The sequence below is a fragment of the Crinia signifera genome, chromosome 1 (genome assembly GCF_055691185.1).
Source record: "Crinia signifera chromosome 1, ASM5569118v1, whole genome shotgun sequence".
NCBI lineage: Eukaryota > Metazoa > Chordata > Amphibia > Anura > Myobatrachidae > Crinia > Crinia signifera.
The window spans coordinates 435,787,545-435,812,314 of NC_139217.1; the positions used below are offsets into that span (position 1 = coordinate 435,787,545).

Below are 24,770 nucleotides of genomic sequence, written 5' to 3' on the forward strand. Positions count from 1 at the left end.
TATTGGACTGTGCTGCAGCCCCACCTCTGCAACTGCCACTGGTAAGAAAGTCCAGAAACAGAGCATTTTGTACCTAATGGAATGGGCCATGTTGGAGGGTATGCAGATATATATGCAGATACACTGGCACATCTGTCTGCCTATGGGCAGTCCACACACACACATTGGCTGCAGGTATGGCAATCAAAGCTGGATGGGCAAATTCAAATGCCCGCCCAACCGTGAAGTCAGGACATATAGATCAGCTGATTGGTCAGTGCATATGCTTATCTGAATCAGCTGCTCGGTTGGTGGATTTCTCTGGTAAACGTGTACCCAGCATAACAGTATGTGCAATATCATGAACAGTTATTGTTTGATGTTGAGTCTATCTAGTGTTTCAAATGTGCTTACAAATCACAATGAAACCAAACAAGCACTGGCTTACAAAGATTAATACTGATAATTTGTCGCTGATGAAAACGGGACAGTCAGCAATATGGTCACTGACTGATATATCGCTATACCGATAAATGATTCCCAGGGAGCTGCCCGGGGAGTTCAAGGTAAAGATGGTGCGATACATTGCAGGTGTTAAAAAGCACCCGTCATGTGCAGCTGGCGGTCTAATTCAGATTCATCTTATGTGCTGCACATAAGATCTCCAGGCTCCGATACGATGCGCACTGGAACGAACATCAGATCTGATCTGATTTCAAACACCTCCGATTTTGCCATTTTTCGTCTGATCTATCAGGCCAATCCGTCAGAATCAAATTAAAACTGGCCAGATCGGACCGGTGATTGGGGGACCATGAAAATGAACTGATAATAAGCAGTTGGAATCAGTTGATTTGGTCTTTGTTTTCCAGTGTATTCTACGCTGCGAGTGCAGATCCTACGCATACAATCTACATTTCCGGATTATCGGAACATAGTTCAGCCCCCTGCCCCTTTTATCGGATGAGGATATGGCCAGTTTACAGATGTACAAAATGATTTCACAATGTGGCTCAGGTTGGCTTCAGATACTGAAAAACTCCTAACATCTAAAATGAAGCAAGCTCCATTGCAGTGGGACAAAAAAAAAATGACAAGAGCTAATTAAGGAATGGATGAAGGCTATTTCATCCTCACCCAATTATGGGCTACCAGGGTATAGGCAAATGTAAACCTGGAAAATGTTCTTTTCAAGATGAAACATGCAAGTGAAAAGCATGTACAGGTCGGGTCTCCCTTATCTGTTTATTTAAAAAAAAAAACGAAATATTCCGAAAACCGTGGTTTTTACAGAATATTTCTTTTTTTTTATTTTTTCCTCCCAGCCCCTTTTTTTCATACTCATCCACGGTAGCCTCCGGGATCCTCTTCAGCGGCACCTGTGCAATGTATCCCTGGGACTGTAGATGCCGCTGAAGAGGATCCAGAAGGCAGCTGCGGATGCTGGGGGAAACCGTGGACGTTGGGGGACCATCAGGGGACCAGGTAAGTATGTAAAAAAAAACAAAAAAATATTCCAGAATCCGAAATAACTCCCTGATCCAAAATGCTTGTGGTTCCGAGCATTTCGGATAAGGGATACTCAACCTGTATAAGCCATATCATCTCTTATATAGTCACATGAAGCTTTAGGAAACATAGCAGATAACGGACTAGATCCCATTAGTAGAGTGAATATTTTTTAAAGGGCACAATGAACACGGAACGTCATGACCAGTGGGTTTATTTACCAAATTGACTGGTTTTAAAAGCTGGTTTCTCGCCACGTCTGAGCACCGAATTTAAAATGCCAATGGTTTTACTAGCAGAACACTTATATTTGTAGCTTAAAAATGCCAAGAACCTGCGGCTTTTACGGGCGGCTGCTTAGCAAATAAACTCCCAAGTCTGACTTCTAACTAAGAAACATATTGTAGCATTAAGAAGTTGTGCAAACATGGGTCCGCATAGAGGAAATGTTACAAAAAAAAATCCAGGCGCTAAGGCCGCATTTAGTCAAACTGGTATGTTTAGGAAATGTACGGAATGTTCAAAAATAATGACAAAGTAAATAAAGGTGTGTCCGTTTTCTCACCCTGACTGGCATTCCCAGCTTGAGGCAAGGCATTGGTTAAGTTGGGCAGCTCGTTGCCGTGGTTGCCATCTTCCCAGGGACAGACATCCACGCTGTTCCACTTCTTCAGCTGTTTCAGCCAACTGACCTTCTGTTCAGGCTTGCAGTGTGGATTTAAGACTATGCACATCCATAGAGCACCTAGCAGAAACAGACAAGAGAACGTCACAATAAACAGGAGCACGTGCGCTACTGACAGATCAGGTGCACCCAATAAGGCCTCTTCCACAAATGCTCTGAAATACAATGCATCAGATTGCGGAGAACCCTCCAACACATTGTTAAATGTGACATGGACAGAGGTGATGTTTGCCTTTAAGGAATCTTTGCAAGAAACTGCTGCACATAACAGATGCTAGTCATATAATATTACCAAAAATAAATGAGGAACAAACTATGCAACGCAAAAGGCATCAGACGTTTACAAAAGGAACATAACTGGCTGTTAGTGGGCTAATATGCATAGGACAGCGCATAGGGAGGTGCCGATATTCAGGTCCAGATTAGCGGTGGTGCTGTAAGCTATCAACATTGCATAACGGGCTAAGCTGTAGCTGCAGAAAAAGGAATAAAGGTGCGTACACAATATCGGAAAAATATGCACGATAACGACTATTGTCAATGGGGCATCACGGACGGTGTAATGGTTAGCATTACTGGTGGTCATGGGTTCTATTCCCACCATGGCCCTAACTGGGCAGTTTATATATTCTCCCCGTGCTTGTGCGGGTTTACTCCGGGTACTCTGGTTTCCTCCCACAATCCAAAAATATACTGGGATAGGCTAATTGGTTACCAACAAATTAACCATAGAATGTCTTTGTGTGTGTACATGTGGTAGGGAATATAGATTGTAAGCTTCGCTGGGGCAGGGACTGATGTGAATGTTCAAATATACTCTGAACAGCGCTGTGGAATATGTGTGCGCTATATAAGAAACGTAACAAATAATGATTTTTTTCATGCATGCAGTCTAAGGAGTACGCACTGTATCCTTATCGATGCGTGCACCTGTGGGTTGAAAGCGACCTGTTGTCTGTACATGCAGCCCAATCCTGACTATATTATGAATGACAGCATACCCCTATATGTGGCCACTGACCAGATCATTTGTAACACCATGCACTGACCAGATATAGTGTATGCACTAAATCTTGTGTCAGGGAGTTCCAGACAGTTCACTGAAAATCAGTGATATGATTGCATTGTCTGCGTCGTACCCAGCTTAAGGCAGGGTTGCCTACCATCCGGGAAGGATGAGCAAGCCTCCCCCTCCCCAGCACAGTAAATGGTGGCATTTACTGTGCTGAGGCTTGACCAGATCATGGGAAGACATGTAAAGTGAGCAACCCCGTCTTAGGGGAGTAGAGAGATGTATTGAACCATCTAAAGAGGACAAAGTGTTGCCCGTAGCAACCAGCCACAATTTATCTGACTGGTTGATATGGACAACAACATCTTCACCAGTATGTTTTAGACCATGAGTGGGCAATAAGCAGCCCTCCAGTTGCTGTGGGAGGTTTGATAAACCTCCTCCAGCATATTGAATAACTAGACGGTATTGTTTACAATAAAAAAAAAAATTGGGTTGATTGACATCACACACACACAATAGGTCGCCTGTAGTCCTGGTTACATACAATAAAGCCATCAAGTAATGTAAAGAACACTGACTCGCAATTACAACAATGCAAGCTACAACACTATCGACATTACACCCACTTCAGGTTGGCAGACGTATAATACGGAGGTTACTCGGAGCGGTGTAAACATACGCAGCTATGGATCTACTCGTACAGTATTTATCCATATGTGTCTCTGTACTACCAGCTACGGCAAACGCACACAGAAAGAACTATTCATTTCTCTAATTACCGGCACGGCACCAGCAGCAACGCACAAAACCGTATTATATTATAAAGATAGACCTGTCAGATGTGGCATGCCATGGAGCAAGAAACAAGACGGAATAAATTATTGCAGACATACCTGAAGCAAACAAAAGACAAATTATTCAGTGTCTCATTTACAGACCACGCGTCGCCCATCATTCATCAAGATGCTCAACTGCATTTAATGGGACCAGACTCCTTTTTATTGTCATTTCAGTAATTAGGTTAACCAATAAATTTGTTTAACGCTCCCACCCTTCCTCCCCTTTTTGAAGAAGTCCAATTTGTGCTGACATTTGGCACATACCGTGGGCTCAGGATCGGCTTCCCTGACACTACATTACGGGCGAGTCTGCACGCGTGAGGTCTGAAACGAGCTATTTTCACATGGACCTTTTTTTTTTTTTTAATCAGCTGTCTCCCCGCTGACGTGAACTCTGACAGCAGCGTGAAGATGTCTGAGTGCTATTCAGCCACACTTCATTTGCTCATTAAAGGATGCGTTTTGCACACTTGACGACATTTGCTCAATCGGTTGAACAATCTGCTGTTGCAGTAGGAATCGAAAAGAAACTGCAGAACAGGCATTCTGAGCAAGGACACCATAGGAGCAGATCCTAACCAGCTTCACGCGCCGGCCAAAAACCCTATCTGCAAGCAGACAGCAAAACAGGGGAATGGAAATATTCTGAACATTCTGCATTTTAACCGACTGAGTGCCACAGAGAAACTAAGATGAGGTCTGCCGAAAGAGAAGCTTTGCTCTGCACGCCTAGCGTGCTGCTGTGGGGTGCCGGATGGGGTCCCGACAGTCATTTACCCGACCTCAGGATCCCAACTGTTAAAACTCCGACAGACGGGTTCCGGGCGGCCACTGGTTATTCTCCCTCGTGGGACCCCCATAGAGGGAGAATAGAATAGGTGGCGAGCGAAGCGAGCCACCGTGCCCGCAGCGTGGCGTGCACGAGCCCGCAAGGGGCTTTGTTGCGCTCACCATGCTGTCTGAGTCCGGCCAGTCGGGATCCCGACGTCGGGCTAATGACTGTCGGAACCATATACCATACCCGATGCTAGGTGAACATTATGAGTGTTCTACCCGAGGTTGTGCTTTGTGAGACAGTTATAAGGTGAATGGATGAGGACAGTATTCCTGCCCAGCAGGAAAACAACGAACCCTTAAGCTATGATGAGAAATGTTTGAAGCCTGTATAAATTTAGCTTGGATTTGGGGTTGGGGGACGACGCTGTATAAAAGTGGAGCCATGTTTAAAGTGCAGAGAGATTTTCGTGCAGCCAGCAATATTTGCTACTGCAGAGCCTCGGAATCTGTGCTACACAGACCAGGCATTGTGTCCTGCCACTATGTTATTATGGTGCATTTGTCTATGGGCCTGTGCACCTGTTCATTCATATTATCCAGGTTCCCAAATAAAAAAAAATAAAAAAAAGCATAGGGGTGAGCTGAAGGAGGGGAGGGTGTGTAGTATCCTGTCCACTGATGTGTGAAGCAGTGTGACAGTGTGAGGAGGGGGAACCAATGAGTAACCGCGCATCGCAGCAGGCCTGTCAGCGATTGCAGAGAAACAAGCCAGCACTTAGACAGGGAGCAAGTGGATTTCAGGGTTATTTTCCATTTTTCTAAACTGAACCTGCAATCACATGAATGCATAAAAAAAAAAAGGCTGCAAACATAAAGGTGCAATATGTTGCAGAGGCTAAGTGAAATTGGAAAACATGTCAAGGCTTTGGTATAGACACCAACAGTAACAGTGCTGCAGCCACAACCAGGCAGCTCTGTGGATCAAGCATAAGCTGTAGAACACTGACAAATGGAAACAATGCCCCGTGTGTCCTTCCCAAGGCTGCATAATGTGCGTGTTCCGAAATGACTTCCAAACAATCTGACATGTTTCAATAGATTTGCATATACAGAGCATAAAGAAACCATAAATGTTCAAGCATAAAAGGGGAGCAGTTCGGGTGGATAAGCCTCAGTGAAGGACAAGCTGCTGAGGATTCATTAGCTGTGGACTTTCCAATAACAAGATGCACCAGAAGTACCAGTTCTAGCGGACAAAGGGCTCACACAGACACAGGCGTGCTTGTGAGAGGCTCTACGAATGCTGCAATATACTCAGAAGAAAGGAGAATGAATTTTGTATAATATATATCTATGTAGATCCATATCTCTAATCTGTGAGGCAAAACCAGACAAAGACCAGATACAAAGTGTGATTTGAACACAAAGCCAATTTCACATAAGCCTCTTTGTTTACACCAATGACGGAGTGTTGGCTTTTAAGGATTTCGTGGCATCCAGGGGAGTGGGACGCTTTTAACTAATCATTTACAGCAAAACTAGGAAAAAATGTTAGCTAAAAATAATGGCGGATGGCAGCCACATTCCACAGTCACATGCACCTTCCTTCTGTTCTGCTGTATTCAGCTCATCACGGAAATCTCTTGGGAAAGCATCTAATAAAAAAAGACTTTATCCTACACAGGCTCTGAGAACATGTGGATGACATGCCCCTGCCAATCACGTATCCCCCAGTTACATTTTAATAGGCACTCCGTTCTAGAGAACCAGATTCAGAAGACAAGTGGAAAATATAAATACCTGCTGATAACTAAGCAATATGTGAAGTCAATAGATGCTCCTTCCAAAGTCAAAAATCTTCCTGAGTATTGGATGGAAGAATTCAATAAAGGTGGAATAAACGATCGCTCGGAGGAGCGACATAATCCTCTGGCTAGAACAGATAGCCGCATAAGCCACAAACCACACAAACAGAATATGGAGAACTTCAATACAGACAGAAAACCGGCCATCTCTGTACCCTCCCAAATTGTAAATACAGAGGAACCTCATTCCTACCGATTGTCATCCAGCGGCGCTTGTTAATCGTAACTGTGGCAGTGCTATGCCAGGGGCAGTGTGGAGTAAACCGGTGCATACATCAGCAACTAATTGGGGCAATTGCCTGTTTTTGCTGTTTATTGGGTTGAGGGATCACCAAAGTGAAACCTGTTTGGCAATTTTTGTGCTCGGATTCCAACTGTAAAATGACAGACATCGGAGTCTGGGATTTTTACAGATGGAATTTTGACAATCCCGAGAAATCACAGATCAGCATGCAGGAATCACCACTTGTACGTATGGGCAACAATAGTAATGTATTTTAGACATGGTTCTACATGTATAAAAAGTCCCAATTGTTTCAGAATAGGTCCCATTTCTTAGGTTATACGACGCATGTAAGCCTCGGCTATACACAAAGGAAGAGATTGCCTTTAACGATACAATTTACAGGAATCCAATACACAAGTTTGCCGTAAGCAGAGAAAGTGGGTTTGGTATATTATGACACTGTCCGAAGGAAAAAAAATATTGTACTTTTTAGGAAAGTGTATTGCTAATGGTAATATCAGCATTTTCATTCTGTTAGGGACATCTTTACATCATATTGAGAAAATGGGGGCAGGGGGAAATAGGCTCTGACTATTACCTTTATGTTCTCCCTTCGTTCGGACAATTTAATCATTCAGCTGGAACAGCATCCTCATCTAAGGGTACTGTGCTCATAGCTACAAAAGAATAGACCGGTATTAATGGGCCAAATCTGGAACTCAGATCAGGGAAGTGCTGCCTTGCATTCCTCGGTTCTAAAGCCAACCTGATAAAATATGGATTCTGCATCCGCATCACAATCCTATAGTACAAGGAGGGAAGGGGACCGAAGAGTTGGATTTTCAATAACCGAAAATAGACCTATCCAGCTAAAAATATTCCATGGACAAATACAACAATGATGGAACTTCATCTGGTCTTTGCACTCACTGTCCTTGTTGTGTGTGGGGTAGAGTCAACCGTGCAATTGTTTTTGGGAACGAAGGCCCCTGAATGCAGCCTGCAGAAGGCACCAGTTCCATGGGCTGTGTTCCTTGGAAGAACAGAATGTTTCATTTTGCTCTAATTCATTCTATTACTGAATTAAACTTTGATGTATTGGTCTTGACAAGTGCTTCATGCTGATTGTATTGTGCATGATAGTATAATCACTCTGCATGCATTTTGCACTGGCTGGCTGATTAATGCAATAGATTTTTGATGGCAAGGGGGTGTCTGCTGTCCTGGAGGCTGCATTCTATTTGTGCGTGGGGGATGGGAGCCTGTTTAGACAGAAACAGGCCAAACATTGCTTTGCCTCTGCTCGTTCTGTTTTTTTCTCTATATTTGTAGTTTAAATCCGGGTATGAATTTACGAACCGACTGAAAATCTCATAATAGCAATATACAAAGTGCTTAGTTGCAGTGAGAGCTGATGCAACGTCATTTGCTGCAACCGTAAACATTGCAAACATGGCTCAGATGAGAGCAGCACAACCATAGGAGGTCCAGCTTCTATATACTGTATGGTATATAGATAGCTCCCAATATGGCCCAGTCAATCATCCGTTCTTGTGGCTGTCAATTAGCATCAGCTATCATCTTGTTTTTAAGATGAATTTTCAACATGCTGCAAATTTCAGGAAGGTATCCATATGGGGCGCGAAACGAGCGACCACAATAACAAAAAAAAAACATTAGTTTAAAAACAGCAACATAGGCTAAAAACATAACTCGCATCTTCCTTAAATGGACCGACTACAAGGCTAATATTTGACGCCAAATGACACCATTCTAGCAGAAGGAACATGTCCCTGGGGCCCCAACCAACCACCATCCAGCGGTAGAGCTTGGTCGCCTGCTGACCTAGTGTCTCCTTCATGTTATATTCTACCTTCGCTATATCAAGCGTGGCAAATGCATAATAAACTCATAATATGGGGAACCACTGCTTGGAGTGTACAAGGAAACCAAATACATACGTCTGCGTATATAGTAATAACGGCAGTTTGCGTTTGTAAGAAAATTTAAGAGACTGTTCTGCAAAACCAATTTGTTTAAAAAAAGAGAAACAAGTTACTGTATTGGTGGGGGGATGAGGAACGGTAAGAGTAAAGCGCTCGTAATCCACCAGTATGCAGGCAGAATATACTGCGGCTTGCGCTGATGGGTGCCTGGGCTCCACCTGGCTCAAGATATTGGCCTCAAAGACATTCCTTTACCCATCTAATTAAGCTTCGGAAATTAAAATATAACAAATTCAGCTTTATTTCAACCGTCAAACAAAAAGCCCTACTTTGATAACAGTAGCTGCACCAATTATGGCTCCGCACTAAAGTTGACAAGTATAATGATTCCAGCGTGGCACGCAAGATGGAATCGGAGGTTGTTTTGAAATACAGGTTTAAAAAAAAAAAAAAGACCTGGGTACCTTTATAATTTGGTTTGTCAATTATCTTTTGCTAAGCGGACACTTAAAATTGCTGCAATAAGGCAAATGGGGCTTTTAGCTTAAATAGAATCCCCATATTTAAATGATCCTTTAATGGCCCAGTGTTTCAGCGAGGACCGCCATTGTCTTACTGAGCTGTACCGGTGACTAGTGACATTTGTATTCAGGTCCTGTGTTCTCCATGTGGCTAAAGGGCTTCCAATTTCGTTTCACAGCCAGGAGCTAGCAGAACACACCAATTAACTTGCAGATCCCATTTGCCGACAAAAGTCATTCCCCTTCCACGTCTGGCATCTGGTGGAGATCTGATTTGAGCACAGACCCTCGCAAGGGCACAAGACCATTTTTTTAATAACCAAGATTAAAGCTCGCATTATAGTCGGAGAATTTTAAGTTACCATACATCACATGCTAGAGTCCTCTGCCTTTAGACATTGAGTGTATAGCCTTACTCCACTTAACGCACACATTAATAAAAAGAGATTAGTAGAGTGTGCAACTTTACGAATCAATTTAGAATACAGGAAAAAAAAAATATTGTACATCCGGTTTTATGGGTAGAATTGGCAAAAACCACAAAAACGAGTAGATAGGAAATGTTGGGCCTTTTCTAGATAAGCCGAGAACCTGCATATTCACCTACTGCAATTTGACAGAAGGCTGCACAGATCTAGAAAAAGACAAATATCCTAACAGCTGCCATTTCCTGTCACAAATATGCTGGATTACCTCCACAGGCTCATCTAGAATTCTGGACATCTCCGCCACAAGCTGCTGCCTCTATCCCAATGTACTGCGGATACAAAACAGCTCGGACATTCTGTGTAACTGGCACAAAACCCCCGAAATGTGGACTGAACAGGATTGTACGTTTCTTCCGCTTGTACGTTTTACAGAACACAAAATGGTCCAAGACAAACTCCATTGGCGAATATATTTTACTATAGATAAAAAAAATCAACACAATTTTTTTTTGTAAATTCAATTTGTATCCTCCAGCTGATACGGGTTGCTGCAGCTGCTCTGTAGCACTAAGGGTTAAATGATTTGCAGCCCGCTGTATCATTACTGCAACGTAAGTAAAATAAACATTAATAACCATGGCTGCCAGCGAAGGAGGAGGAATGAGGATGTGACCTGGAGATTTAATGACCGTATCAGTGTGAAAATTAAATGGCTAACAAAAGAGAAATAAAAATAAAAAAAAAATGTGTTCACCGCTTTAACAGGTGCTTATTTCTGTACCAGAAGGCAGTAGAAATGTTATCTGGCAATTCATCATCGCAGATATGGGTAGGAGGGAACAAAATCAAGTTTTTGGTCATTTCAAACTTACGGAACATTATGAAAATACTGCTGGCAATAAAGCTGGCAATACACCGGGTGTGGATTAGTTGGTCAGCAGCAAGTTGTTAGACAGTCATTATGTCGACACCCATAGGTCGACATGCAATTAGGTCGACATGCCGGAAGGTTGACAGGGTCATATGGTTGACATGGGTTAGGTTGACAGTTAGAAGGTCGACATGGGTTTTTTCACGGTTTTTTGACCCAAATTGCAAATCAGTCAACATGGACACAGGTTAAAGTGCACAGCGTCCGCTCGCCTCGCTGCTCTCGGCACGCTATTTTATTCTCCCACCACGCCTTAGTGGATGGTAGGGCATAAAATACCGCCTGTCGGCACATGTCGGTTCAATAAACATTGAAAAACCCCATGTCAACCTTTTGACTGTCGACCTAATGACTAACAATTTGCTGGTGACCGAATGACCGTATCCCCATACATCTATATGTATATTAATAATAATACTAATATATGCGGCTGGCGGTTTGATGACGAAGGCCCCCGTGCGATACCTGCACTATGGATTTTCCTTCAGGACGACCAGGATTAAGGTAAGCCAGAGCGAAGGGGGAGAGGGGGTCGGCGGGCATCGAAAAGAAGCCCATAGGTGGCGATACCCTACTATGCGGTAATGTGGCGGCGGGGTTTTAGTACATAGGAAAATGCTGTAAACCAGGGGTAACTTCAGGATAATTTGTGTGTACACGGCGCAATATGGTCGCTGAGTGATTTTGGATTATTATTGCTCAGCTATATATCGCTCAGCGACCAGATCGCACAGAGCACAGTTTTTTTCAGTGACTTTTCAGTTTGATTGACAAGTTACCACTGACCAGCGACCATTAAGGGCTGGCTGCGGGAGTGCGCTCCTAACAATTTATCGCCCTGTATAAAACAAAAACCCGGGCGATACTGGCTAATATCGCCCCGTGTTTAACCAATATGCCGGCTACTAGGAAAAAAGAAAAAGTGCTGTAGCCCATGGCAACGGTTTACTTTCATTTCTTGACAGTACTATAATATGGCAACTATACAAGCATCATAGGAAACAGTATTGTGTAGGGTTCAATACACCAGTACTCCTAGATGTCATAGTGAATTTATGATTTGCAACATACCGCCACCACCATGTCAAACTACAGAATGGTTTCTGGAAACCCAGCCAAAGGCACAATACATGCAAGAGAAAAGAAAGATCGGCTTTTTTTTTAATTTCTAAATAAAGAGCAGCAAAGGCTGCAGTGCAGGAAATTGGACAGATCAGCCATACTCCTCTGCACAGTGTGGTACAGCCAGTTCCCTCCCTGGTGGCGGTTACCGCAGCTGAAAGCAATGGATTCATCCGCTCAAAGTCTAGATCACAGAACCATTCCCATGGTTGATTCACCCCAACCGTAGGGAGGGGAAGGAAAAAAAAAAAAAAAAGGGAACACAGTTCCTGTATTGTATGCCAAATAATTCCCTTAACCACTGCCAAGTTGGCTGCAAATGTGTTCATTAGAATAGTAAACACATACAAGGGATTAAAAGCTACAAAACAGGAATTAAACATCGAGCCAAAGACATAAACACAGATAAGGGAATCTATGGCCAACAAGCTTAGCGTGGCAGGGCCACATGAAAGGTAAAAGCATGGCACGCACAATGTTACAGTTTAACAAGGACACAGATCGCACTCAGTGTATAGTTTGCACAACCCGGTTATTCAATGTGGGCGCAACCAATATTCCTGAAAGCGCTACAATTGCTACGGACCTAGTGCCATGACCAAGACACCGTGACAAAGCCGCTGATACAATCTATAGACATCAGGAACAAGAACCATAGGTGCTCTTTACATGCCGGCCACACAATCCAGGGCATGGGGTGACACGGTAATACCTGTAACGGAAAAGCAAATTGAAACTTAAAAATGGCAAGCGTACCTAGTTCATCCCAGAGCTGCCTGTACTTGTCCGTCATCGCAGTGCCTTGTTGCCTCCATACTGAAAGACGAGGATCTGCCATGAACTGTTCCGTTATTAATGTCAACATACGCGCTCCATTGGAGTCCCTCATTTTTAACATCTCTCGCACCTGCCAATGAAAATAGGATTTCACAGTTAATGATAGAAGATGCACACAGACCTCGGGAGTATCTATGACTGAAGACCAAAATCATAACCGCTGTATACAGAGAGTGTGCTCTGCAGCCAACACACATCAGCCGCAAAAACCAACAAACCGAAATCAAACTGCTTGGAACTAAAACTACCAAACTCAATCCATAAGTCTATGTTCAGGAACAGAACTTGTGATCCCAGTGCACCTGCCTTTTACATTACAGTCCTTGCGTTTGCACCTGGCAGTGAATGTACAATAAGACTCTCCAAACCCATTACTGCAGGGATGGGGAACCTTCGCACACTAGCTGTTGTCAAACTACACATCCCAGAATGCTTCGCTAAAGTTTTAGCATGGCCAAATAGCAAAACTGTAGCAGTGCATGCTGGGATGTGTAGTTCAACAACAGCTGGAGGGCCGAAGGTTCCCCATCCCTGCATTAATGGAACAATGATGCGCCAGGGCTGCTACACATGGTAGAACTAGACGTGGCCCTCTGCAGCCAGGTTTGGAATGTACTGAAGACATTGGGAATCTTTCTATCGTAAATATCTACTTTGAAACACACCGTTAAAAAAAACAGTCAACATCAGCCCTGTTTTTTTTTTTTTTATCACAACTACCACAGGCGTCTATGGCCAATCATTGACAGTTTCCTGTTCTGACAGATCAAACCAAAGTACGATAAAATCTCATACTGTGGGCAACATGGTGGCACATTGGTATTTTGCGGTCCCACAGCGATGAGGTCTTGCGTTCATTTCCCACAAAGGCCAGATCTGGGTGCAGTTTAGATGTTGTAACAATGCTCACAAAAGACGTATTGGCGGCTTATGGTTTTGGATTTACTATGGTGTATGTGTCCATGTGGCAGGGTAGATTGCAAGTTCCACTGGGGAATGATTGTTTATCTGTAAAACTGCTGCAGAATGCGTGCTCTATATAAATAACCTGCACAGCATAACTGTCCTGAATACGCTCACATGTTCTGCACTATTTCCTATGGGACAACTAATGCAGCTAGTCCTGTTTATGATGTAGATTCTCATGATACCAGCACATAAAACACATTTTAAAAGATGGCCCCTTGTTTAGGTGTACACGATACAATTTGTTTGCATGCATAGCCGGAGTTATTTTGGGGGAAGAACCTGTTCTTGGTTAGCACCGGGCACACACAGTTAGTTGTGGATGTTCTCAGCTTCGGCTATAAGGAGGTAGACAAAAATGGAATTGCTATCTTAATGCACATTTGTTAAGAGATGGCAGCTGGCAGTAAGAGGTGACAATATGATGAGTGAGCATGGTTTACAAATCTGTAGTACTGCATTTTATATTATAAATATAATACATTCTTTAGAGATTTTTTATCCAAACTCAAAATGTTTCCTGCGATTTGCAGACTTTTAGGTTCTATGCCAATGGAAACCTTAATGCAAATCTAATCCGCAAATTGATACAAGAAAGACCTTTATCTCTGTACCCTAGATGTGTTAGTGTAGTCTTTTTATTATTAGGGATTAACAATTGATTTTAGTGAAACAGCTGTGTATATACATTTGACCTGAAGGGGGCGACTTTGCAAAGGTATTACGTAGCACTGCAGCTACTCATGTGGGAGCACATTGAGACATTGGCATAATAAATGAAGTGGCATTGTTAACCTGAGGAGACTTGCTACACTATCTAGATTGCGGTTTCAAAGGTGAACAAAAAAACAACAAAAAAGAAACAAAAAACAAGTGTATAAAAATATAAAATGCCAAGAAAGTACAAGCAAGCATAAAACAGTGACTTTCACTTGCTTTACAGTATTACAAGGAAAATATACAATTCTATGCTTTACTGCAAGATTCTTATTTATATGGTAATTGAAAATAAAATAGAATAATTAAAAAACAGATTTCTAGGAACGTGTGCGAGCGATGTATTTTCATCCACTCCGGCATCCCTACCAGGTGTATGAACACACGATGGTTCAGGGACAGAGGACGAACATACAAAGTTTAAGACGACCACTATAACAAAGCACATGACATGCACATCATTGATTGACCCCAAAAAGTAATCACAGGCCACAATACCTAAAAACGTGTACACTGTAGGCAGTGTGCCAATAACAGTGGCAACAGCCAGTATGGGCTGAACATTGTGCCAAGGCTTGTAATGCTATCCGGTTGCAAGATCAACAATGTCTTTGTTGACATCACATTCATAAGGACGACAGTGGCAGAAGGTCGATAGACAAGTGGCAGAAGAAGGTCAATAGACGAGTGGCTGACGCAAAATAATGGTCGACTTTTTCCATGTTTTTTTTCCCAACAATGTATCGAATAAGACTTTCCTTCAACTCCCACGGCAGTCCTTTTACATGTGATAAATCGCATCCGATTTATTGCATGCAAAAAATGGCACATCAAGTGCTAAGTCGGATGTTAGCCCTCCCGGGGGAGCTCAAGAGAAATTGGGGCCAACTTGCCCTTAAAACAAGACGGACTAGTGTATGGGGGCCTTTAGATTAGGACTAAAATAAAAATTATTTTGTTTACCTTTTGTACATGTTGACCTATTGATTCTCACCGTAGTCATTGTCAGTCTATTAAGCCACACCCCCTTGTACCATGACATCAGAACATGTATTCACAGAACTGCCCGTAGTGTAGATCAGATCACTACCAGAGTACTCCAATGGAGTCCAGAGCAGCTCTGGGCTCCATTGGAGTACCTCAATAGTCGAGAGAATGTCAAGAACATTAAAAGGACAGTGTTCTGACTGTATAAACATGTGCACAGCCTAAAACTCCCATCACTTAGGAAAAAATCTTATTCTTCAACCATACCTTGGCAAAAAGCAGGTTGAGTTGCTTCCCAGAACCATGGTAACCGCCCTGGGAAAGGAACAACTTGACCTGTTCCTGGACCTGCTCTTCATCCAAATGCCAGCAGTTCTCATCGTCTATACTAGCGCCGGCGGTTGGGTCTGGAGCACCTGTTCACATGGGAAGGAGAAAGACACAAGTATTAATGTACAGGATATGTATTGGTAGGCCCAATCAAATTCCAATGATTGCAGTTTAATGCTTTCTTAATTATATTTCATCACCGCTGGTTCACTCTCGGAATAAAAGACTAAAAAAGGTGAAGACAGCTATAGTTGCAGCATACACTTAATGGAGATTTCATCAACAGTAGACTGATCAATCAATTGAATGGGATGGCCGCAGTGTGCACTGTTCCAGAAAGTCGCAGTACAAGTTGCACATCAGAGGAGTACAGGAAAACATTTGAGGCTGGGTTACCGAATTTGTCTGATAAGGACGCAGCACCACAGCAATATTTGGCAGCACTGCCGCAGTAATTGAATTGCCCTAACGAAGCATTTAATACCAACAGCTTCTTCACATGCACGCATCTAAACAAATTTTGAATTGGAACCTAGGTAAAGGCCCATAAAAAAGGTCACAAAAAATACAGGACAATTAACAGCAACATGCATTTTGGTATGTCCAGCTTGTAATTTACAAAATGTAAAAAGTAATAAGTATAAAAACCTAACTCTAGAGGTTGGGAAGTTGTAATACAATTCAACACCTGTATATAAGGGAAGAGGGGCAGAGCTCTGTTTAAACCTACAGTCATTTCTCTTCTATTTGGATGACCACAAAAGGTCCTTTAGAAAATGTCACAACTATCAGACAATCTTATAGTCTTCAAATGACTGCCAGCTGTAACGAATTAGCCAGCAAGGCGGCAAATAACGAATGAGCCACCAGGTAAGGGCTTTGTAAATAATGAACAGCGTTACACCGTAAAATAGGGCATATGCCAGTGTGTAACTACAACAGTTTTTCTATTGCTAGTCATGCCAAGTAACATGTGATTTGTGACATGTGCCCTCTACTCCTCACCTATGCACCGATCTTACATGTAGTTGCCAATTATTTCATGTCCGTTCAGGACATTATGCTATTCCATTGCCTGCCTAGCACAGTGGTCAATGGTCTTAATATGTGTGTATGTGTGTGTGTATGTGTGTGTGTGTGTGTGTGTGTGTGTGTGTGTGTGTGTGTGTGTGTGTGTGTGTGTGTGTGTGTGTGTGTGTGTGTGTGTGTGTGTGTGTGTGTGTGTGTGTACGCGTGCGTGCGTTCTGCCCATATATGCAAAGTGCCAATGCACTGGTGTGAATGCTTACGTGTTCTACATAAAACACATTGCCATTATATAAATGAGCAGCCCGATGCATTCTGAGAGCAATGCACTGATACTACTGTACACCTGTGTCTGTTAGGTAGGGTGCCTGGCCTTTGTGCTTATAAAGCAAACAAAAGGCAAGTTGCAGTTTTATTAAATCAAAGCCATGTTTTATTAAATGACATTTGCACTAGAGTTTATCCTTCCAAAATGACAATTTATTCCGCATTGACATTCAGCAGTATTGTACAGATCACCACCTTACCATGAGTTCTTGTTCAGCTACCTCTACATCAGGCATAAACAAACTGTGGCCCTCCAGCTGCTGTGAAACTACACATCCCAGCATGCCTTGCCATAGTTTTAGCATTCCCTAAAAGCAAATATGTATCAAATCAGCAATGCATGATGGGACTTGTAGTTTCACAACAGCTGGAGGGCTATAGTTTGGACATGCCTGCTCCACATTACTCTGTCATATTTCAAACACAGCCTGTGACATGGCATTTAGGAGCCAATTGGATGTAACTTTATCTCCATCAACTTTATCCCTCTCAAAGCCTTAGCAAATAGAACCCTCAACTTATCAGAATGGAACAAACAGCGTGGTTGGCTTGTGCATCAAGCAAACTATGACAAAACATGGACCACTAAAGCAGAGGACACAATTCCTCACCTCAGCGCATGAAACCCCCCCATGTACTGAGGTAGTTTAAGGTGGGGAACTTGCATTACCACAATTACTGATGTTCTAAACCTGTGTTGGCTTTAAAATATTTTATTACCAAGAATTTAGTTATCTAACATGCTGCAATGTTCACACATTCCTCTGTAACCCCCTGCACGGTCTCCAACCGGTGTGCTCTCAAAGCTGGTCAATGTGGTACAGGTTCTGCTTTTGTGGGTAAAAGGTTTAACTACAAGATTCAGTGGTGTTGCTGTAACACACCTGTGACTACCGGGCACAGCCAAAACATCTCCCCATCACATACCTGAGCACTGAGCTCACAGCCCTGCAGGTAGTCTCCGAACAAAGAGCGACTGTTAGCCAAACAAGCAGCTCCTCTCTGCAAACTATTAGGACATTCTTTCCCTTCGCATTCGCTCCCCCTCATTCATCAGCCAGCGTAATACATAGCACGGGCCCAAAAAACACAATGCGAGAGTCTCTGCAGGGAAAAACCCGTACCGTAATCGATGACATTTGTATAATTACGGGGAAACTGCATCTCTACAAAAGGATGATAGAAATTAAATTCCCTGATGCAAAACTCCGCTTCAGTATTTCACATAGAACATTAATGCGAATGTGTAAGATCGTAGTGCAACAAAAATCGTTTAATAGCCAATATTGTACATTATGGCTCGAACAAAGTCTCATTTCAATCCGTGCCCAAATGTTTCAGCAGTAGCCACGATCGGCTGAAAACAGACAAACATAGAATGTACTCAGGACTCGCCACAAATATCTTAAACAAATCGCAATTAAACCTGTAGGAACTGGATGCGTAATTTAATGCACAGCTATTAATTTCTTCAGATAAAGTACTGAGTAAATGACACAATAACTGTAGGACCTGGGACTAGTAATATACCTGGGCACTATTCAATATGAGCATTACCCAGATAACCTGCTTTGAGTGCCTTTTCTAGTATTCTTTGGTAAAATATTAATGCTGCCTTCCAATTGGCTCTTGCAGCAGGCACAGTACTCTGGTGGAGTGGATGGTGCATTGGCATGCTTACACAGCTACCTAAGGATTTACAAGGGCTAGGACAATCCTACCGATATATCGAATTTTTGAATAAGCAATGGCACTAATAAAAAGGTGCATACAGCTAATTCTCATTGATGGTCTGCAACTGTCATTTTGCCTTCACTTCAGTACCAGCTACACATAAGTGATCCAGCATACAGAGGTCAAATCACTGTTCCAGGACAGACTACTGACATGCAATTCCCATATACATCTGTCAGGAACCAGAAAACAAATATGAATTCAACAAACAAAATATCACTTATACAATGGATTTAAATGAATGTCAAATATTAAATAGGAAAGTCATAGATTCAAATATAAAAATTAATTATGCCACAAACCTACTGTGGGCTATGCGATGCACTAGAGCATGGGTCTTCAAACTGTGGCCCTCCAGATGTTGTGGAACTACATGTCCCAGCATGCCCTGACAGTTGACATGCTCTTATAGGAAAAAAATGTGGCAATGCATGTTGGAACATGTAGTTTCACAACATCTGGAGGGCCACAGTTTGAAGACCCATGCACTAGAGCATGTGGGATTTGTACTACATGCAATCATCGCACGGTGTATGGGCACCTTAACACTGCTCAACAGGACCAGTAACTCTGCTTAAACTAGATCATAGGACAAACACGCCATGCCATTTAAGGAAAATCCAACTTTCATTCCAACATTTCATGCCAGGCAATACAAAAGGGGCCAATAGCAACTGTACCTGCTTAACAAATACATACCAAACTCTAAAGCCCCCCCCCCTTTATGCTGATGATACCCTAATTTATCTCTCCTCCCCCGACCTATCCCCATCACTCCTGTCCAAGGTTTCCGAATGCCTCACGGCCATCTCAGCCTGGATGACCCAACGCTTCCTGAAACTAAACATGGCTGAAACAACTTCGAATCTTCCATCCCCCGAACATCCCCTCTTCTCCCACTATCTCCATCAGCATTGGTGAAACCGAGATCACGTCCACCGACCAAACGCGCTGCCTCGGTGTCATCATTGACTCCTCCCTCTCTTTCACCCCCACATTCGTGCTCTCTCACAGTCTTGCCGCTTTCACCTACGCAACATCTCACGCATCAGACCATTCCTCTCCACTGACGCGACCAAAATTCTCATTCACTCTCTTGTCATCTCCCGCCTTGACTACTGCAACATCCTTCTCTCTGGGCTACCTCTCACCTCTTCAATCCATTCTTAACGCTGCTGCTAGGCTCACCTTCCTCTCCCGCAGCTCTACCTCCGCCTCCCCCCTCTGTCTATCTTTTCACTGGCTCCCCATTCCTTTCCGAGTTCTCTTTAAACTCCTCACCACCACCTACAAGGCTCTCTCCTCCTCCACCGCTCCTTACCTCTCTTCACTGATCTCTATCCACACTCCCTCCATCGCTGACCGCCGACTGACCTCTCACCTAATCACCTCCTCCCACTCCCGTGTCCAAGACTTCTCTCGCGCTGCCCCCCTGCACTGGAACAACCTCCCGCCACCCATCAGGCTATCTGATTCCCTTACCTCCTTCAAGCGCTCCCTCAAAACCCACTTTTTTCGACTAGCCTATCCCTCCTCCTAACCTCTTTTCATCCTCCTATCCTGCCTCCATTCCCCTCCGTTCCTACTCATCCTGTTGTTTTTCGTTCGTCCACCCACCTATTTTTAGTATGTTAACTCTTATGAGTAGGATCCTCCTGCCTCACGTACTCACCCTACCTCTTTACCTCACCTGTCCTTCCCTTACTCTACTTCATCTTCAGTCTCCTCGACAATTTTGACACCTACTTCTGAACTGATACTGATTTTATTTCTACCAGCTATACTCCTATTTATACTGTATTTTTCAACACACCCTGTACGTTACCTTGTAATTTGTTTGCTATGTACGGCGCTGCGGACACTTTGCGGCGCCTTATAAATAAACGTACTACTACTACTACTACTACTACACGTAGCAATTTTTGCCTAATTTCTAAGCAATCTGACTAGATTGCTTAGAAATTAAGCACGGGGCGCTCCGTGTGTATACCGCCGGGCAACGGCCCACGCATCACTATCACCTGACTAGATCTTGACTGCATGCAGTCAAAATCTATTCACATCGCTAGTTCTCTCACTGGAGAATACTGGTCAGCACACAGCTCTGGTGCATCGCATGTGTGCCAGCGATGTGTGCATAAGCGCCTCATTCAGCACGGGGCACCCACCACCTCGTGTGTATGGTGGTTTAACACCTAATAGCAAGCTCTGAGAACGCACATGAGCCTGGCAGCGCCCAGTGGATTGGTTTTGATAAAGCATATAAAGCTCTAATTTATAACCATATGACCATGCAACCACTGGCGAGGGGGACAGACTTTTACAGGCTGCCAAAGCCTGAATCATAACCTATATAGATATTGCTCAAGTGTTTATTTATTGCAATTATTTATATAATATATTTCCAGGCATTTTATTTTCTAACTCCAAACACTCCTGACCTGTTCATACCCCTACTATCCGCGTTGGCATGGAGATGATTTTGTAAAGTGTGGCAAGCGCAGCGAGCCCGAAGTGTGGCGAGCCCCATGCGGGGACACTTAAAACGAGGCCGAAGCATGGCGAGCGCAGAATACAAGTCAAGAAATCCGCTGCGCGCGCCACGCTTAGGGCTCGTTTTCCGCTGCGCTCACCACACTATATAAAAATAAACTCCACACCGATGTGGATAGTGGGGGTATGAACACACAGTGCGGGCTCATGTGGATGATGGGGGTGTGCGAAATCTCATCGTATCGCATGCAATGCGATCCGAGGGCAGTGGCGCCGTGAAACTACAAAAGTACCCTTTTATTTTATATTAAGTAAATTGTGTTTATATGTCATCATTACGGTTAGTTATGTGATGAGACCGGATTTGCTTATTTGTCCATATATTTTATGATGGGAAACCACAAGCATTGGTTTAGCCTATTATACTGACCAATTTGAATTACTCCTGGATCAACCAATCCGAGGCACCGCTGCAAGTGACCCAAGGCACCCCAGGGTGCCATGGTACACAGTTTGGGAACCACTGTCCGAACTGCATGGATAACCCACTGTCTTCCCAGCTGTTAGAGACACTGTATATACTGTAACTATATTCACCAGGGAAAGAAGACTGGATGGCTGCAGCACATGCCATGGTGTATCACACCGTCACTACAAGGTTACAAAGGAGCTTATAGACCATCCCTTCATCACCATTAGTCAGAGGGTGTTTAAGGTGTCAGAATTAGTTTCTGGGCTTATAGGCTTTTGTCTGGCACACAGCATTCTATTCCGTGATCATCTACTTACCCCCAGCGGCCAGCATGCCGGTGCACAAAACTAAGGCAAGTCATACCGTATCTTATGTTATATATGCGGTCATGTCGGAGAGTTCCACCGCAATATGGAACACACTCTCCCCACCCTACCCACACCTGTGTTTATAACATGATCGATCCATATGCAAGTACCAAAATTGTAAAAATATATTTAAATTTAAAAATTACAGGAACATCCAATCCGAGCAGACATGGTGCTAAAGTAATGGTCTGCATTTCACAACATCTGAAAGCGTTGAATAGCAGGATTGTGACAGGAAATCATCTCCCTGTGGTGAGACTGTCTCCATGAATTTAGTCTGTCACCATTGTGTCTCTTCCCTCTGCGGTCTATTTAGAAAGTGACAAGCTACCTAGTGATCTTTTGCTGCGTTCTATAGAGCCGAACTCATTACCTTTGTTTCACTGCGTGTGAATTAAAAGGGAAAGTGCCTGTACGCAAGTCAGTATTTGTGCGTTTGGATACGATGTGGAATGCAGACTGTTTATTGTATGAAAGTGATAATATACTACATGCTGCATAAACTATTTGTAGTTTCTTATATAGTGCAGCTGATTCAGTTGCGCTTTACAATTGCAGACAGTGATCAAACAAACTGGGTAACAACAACAACAGACAGATTGGGAGGTAAGAGGGCCCTGCTGCAAGTTTACAATCTATAGTCTAGGCCAGGAATGGGGAACTTTGGGCCCTCCAGCTGTTGCTGAACTACACATCCCAGCATGCCCTGCTACAGTTTTGCTATTTGGCCATATTAAAACTGTTGCAGGGCATGCTGGGATGTGTAGTTCAGCAACAGCTGGAGGGCCGAAGGTTCCCCATCAAATGGCTAATAATTATTCTCTGTTTATCATACAAGTTATGGGGCCTACACACGTAGGGATAAAGGGCTATTTGTGAAGGAATCTAACTAGATTGTTAAGAAAATTAGCGCACATCGCTGTGTGTGGGGCTCATAGCAATGCACGGCCTTGTGTGTTGCTATCGCTAGAAGATGCAGAACCAGCCTGCTGGATAAACTAGTCAGATCGGTTAGCACAAGACTGCACATATACGTGTTCCCTTGCTTAGCTGAAATCTCCTATGCTTAATACCTTAGCACAGGCATGTACAAACTATGGCCCTCCAGCTGTTGTGAAACTACAGGTCCCATCATGCCTTGCCACAGTTTTGCTATTAGGGAATGCTAAAACTATGACAAAGCATGCTGGGATGTGTAGTTTCAGCTGGAGGACCAGAGTTTGGGCATGCCTGTCTTCGCACAATCGCTTGAACACATCGCTGGCACTTTGAGCGATCTACGTTGCGGGAAGCTCAAGGGGAATCACCCATGCAAATCACTGCGTGTGTAGGCCCCATAAGATCACAAATGAAACTGAGAAAATTTGGGACAAGCGCTTTTAAGCACCGTCCCGTCTGTCAGTTGTTCTGCTGAGTCTACAGGCAACAGAGGTCTTCTTACTGCAATCCCTCATCTGTCAGCGCTCTATGCCGTCAGTAGCTGCAGTATTTCTCAGGCATCTTTAGGTGAACGTGTGTGCTTTGGCCAACGTTCTGGTGTTTTCCTGCTCTCCAGACTTAGTTTTATAGCTCTGCACTTGTCTCTTCATTTCACAACCATCTGTATTGCTGTGAAAGTTTGGCCTCCACTAAGGCCCTGTGCTGCCAATGACGTAAGAGCTGTCACATCTCCCAAGGGCTGGTGATTAAAACAGGAAAGGGACACGTCCAAGGCCCCTATAAAAGCTCTGGTGTCAGACTAGCTATTACCAGCACATGAGCAGAGAGGGGAATGCGAATGGACGAGAACAGATTGAAAATCAATATAGACAGCAGGCCACAGTAGAAGCGGTTACCAAAAAAAAAAAAAAAAAAAAAAAGGGAAGGCCTCGCCTGGAAGTTCTGTGCAGAAAATGGTTATAATGCAGGGGATGAAAATGAGCCGTTGAGGAGCTGGCTGCACTGCCAACTGTGCAGATTTATCAAATCAGCACACTAAAGGTGCGTACACACAGTTAGATCTGGCATTCAATTTGATATGCCGTTCAATTTCTACTATATAGTCTTGCCTGGCAAGACTATGGCCCGTATTCAATGCGGCCGACGAGGGGGTTAAACGGTGGGTATCGCTGAAAACAAGCGGCCCTCGCCTTTAAACCCTGCGCCGGCGGCTCACCCTATTCGACATTCTGGGGGAATCCTCGCTGTCAGAGGTCAGAGGAGCCCGCTACATTTAGCTGCGAGCCTTGCTGTTGTAACGGCCACACACACCGTTTCCCCGTCGCTGCAAAAACCTAGTGACAGCGAAACGGCGTGTGTCAGATAGCTTCTATAAGCAAAATAGAATAGACAAATAGTGCATCTCTCACCGTGTGTACCCTCTATAAGGGGGAAATATACTGAGACGAGAGTTCTATTTCACATGGTATGGGCAACCAATCAGAATCTACTTATTTACCACCTATTAGAAGATTGGTTGCCCATAGCAACATCCCATGTGACATAGAACTCCCATCTTAGTAAATTACCCCCCAAGCCCCCACAATGGACATTATACTGAGAAAATGGCCCAGTTTGGGAAACATGCTGGGGATCCAGTCACCATGAGAGGGATTAAATAGGGACCAGTATGATTTACCTACAACCGTCATATCGACATAGTAATACAGGGGGCGCGAGTCATAGGGTCAA

The 24,770-nt window shown here is 43.6% G+C and overlaps 1 protein-coding gene across 1 annotated transcript in view; it reads right to left on the bottom strand.

Annotated features, from left to right (window-relative positions):
• Positions 1-24,770, bottom strand: part of ZSWIM6 (zinc finger SWIM-type containing 6) — a 95,190-nt gene that overhangs the window by 16,423 nt on the left and 53,997 nt on the right. The window contains exons 3-5 of the mRNA XM_083153248.1: positions 15,618-15,766; positions 12,600-12,750; positions 2,054-2,233 (exon numbers count right to left, since the gene is read on the bottom strand). Coding sequence (XP_083009374.1) covers positions 2,054-2,233; positions 12,600-12,750; positions 15,618-15,766 — 480 coding nt within the window. The remainder of the gene's footprint in view (positions 1-2,053; positions 2,234-12,599; positions 12,751-15,617; positions 15,767-24,770) is intronic.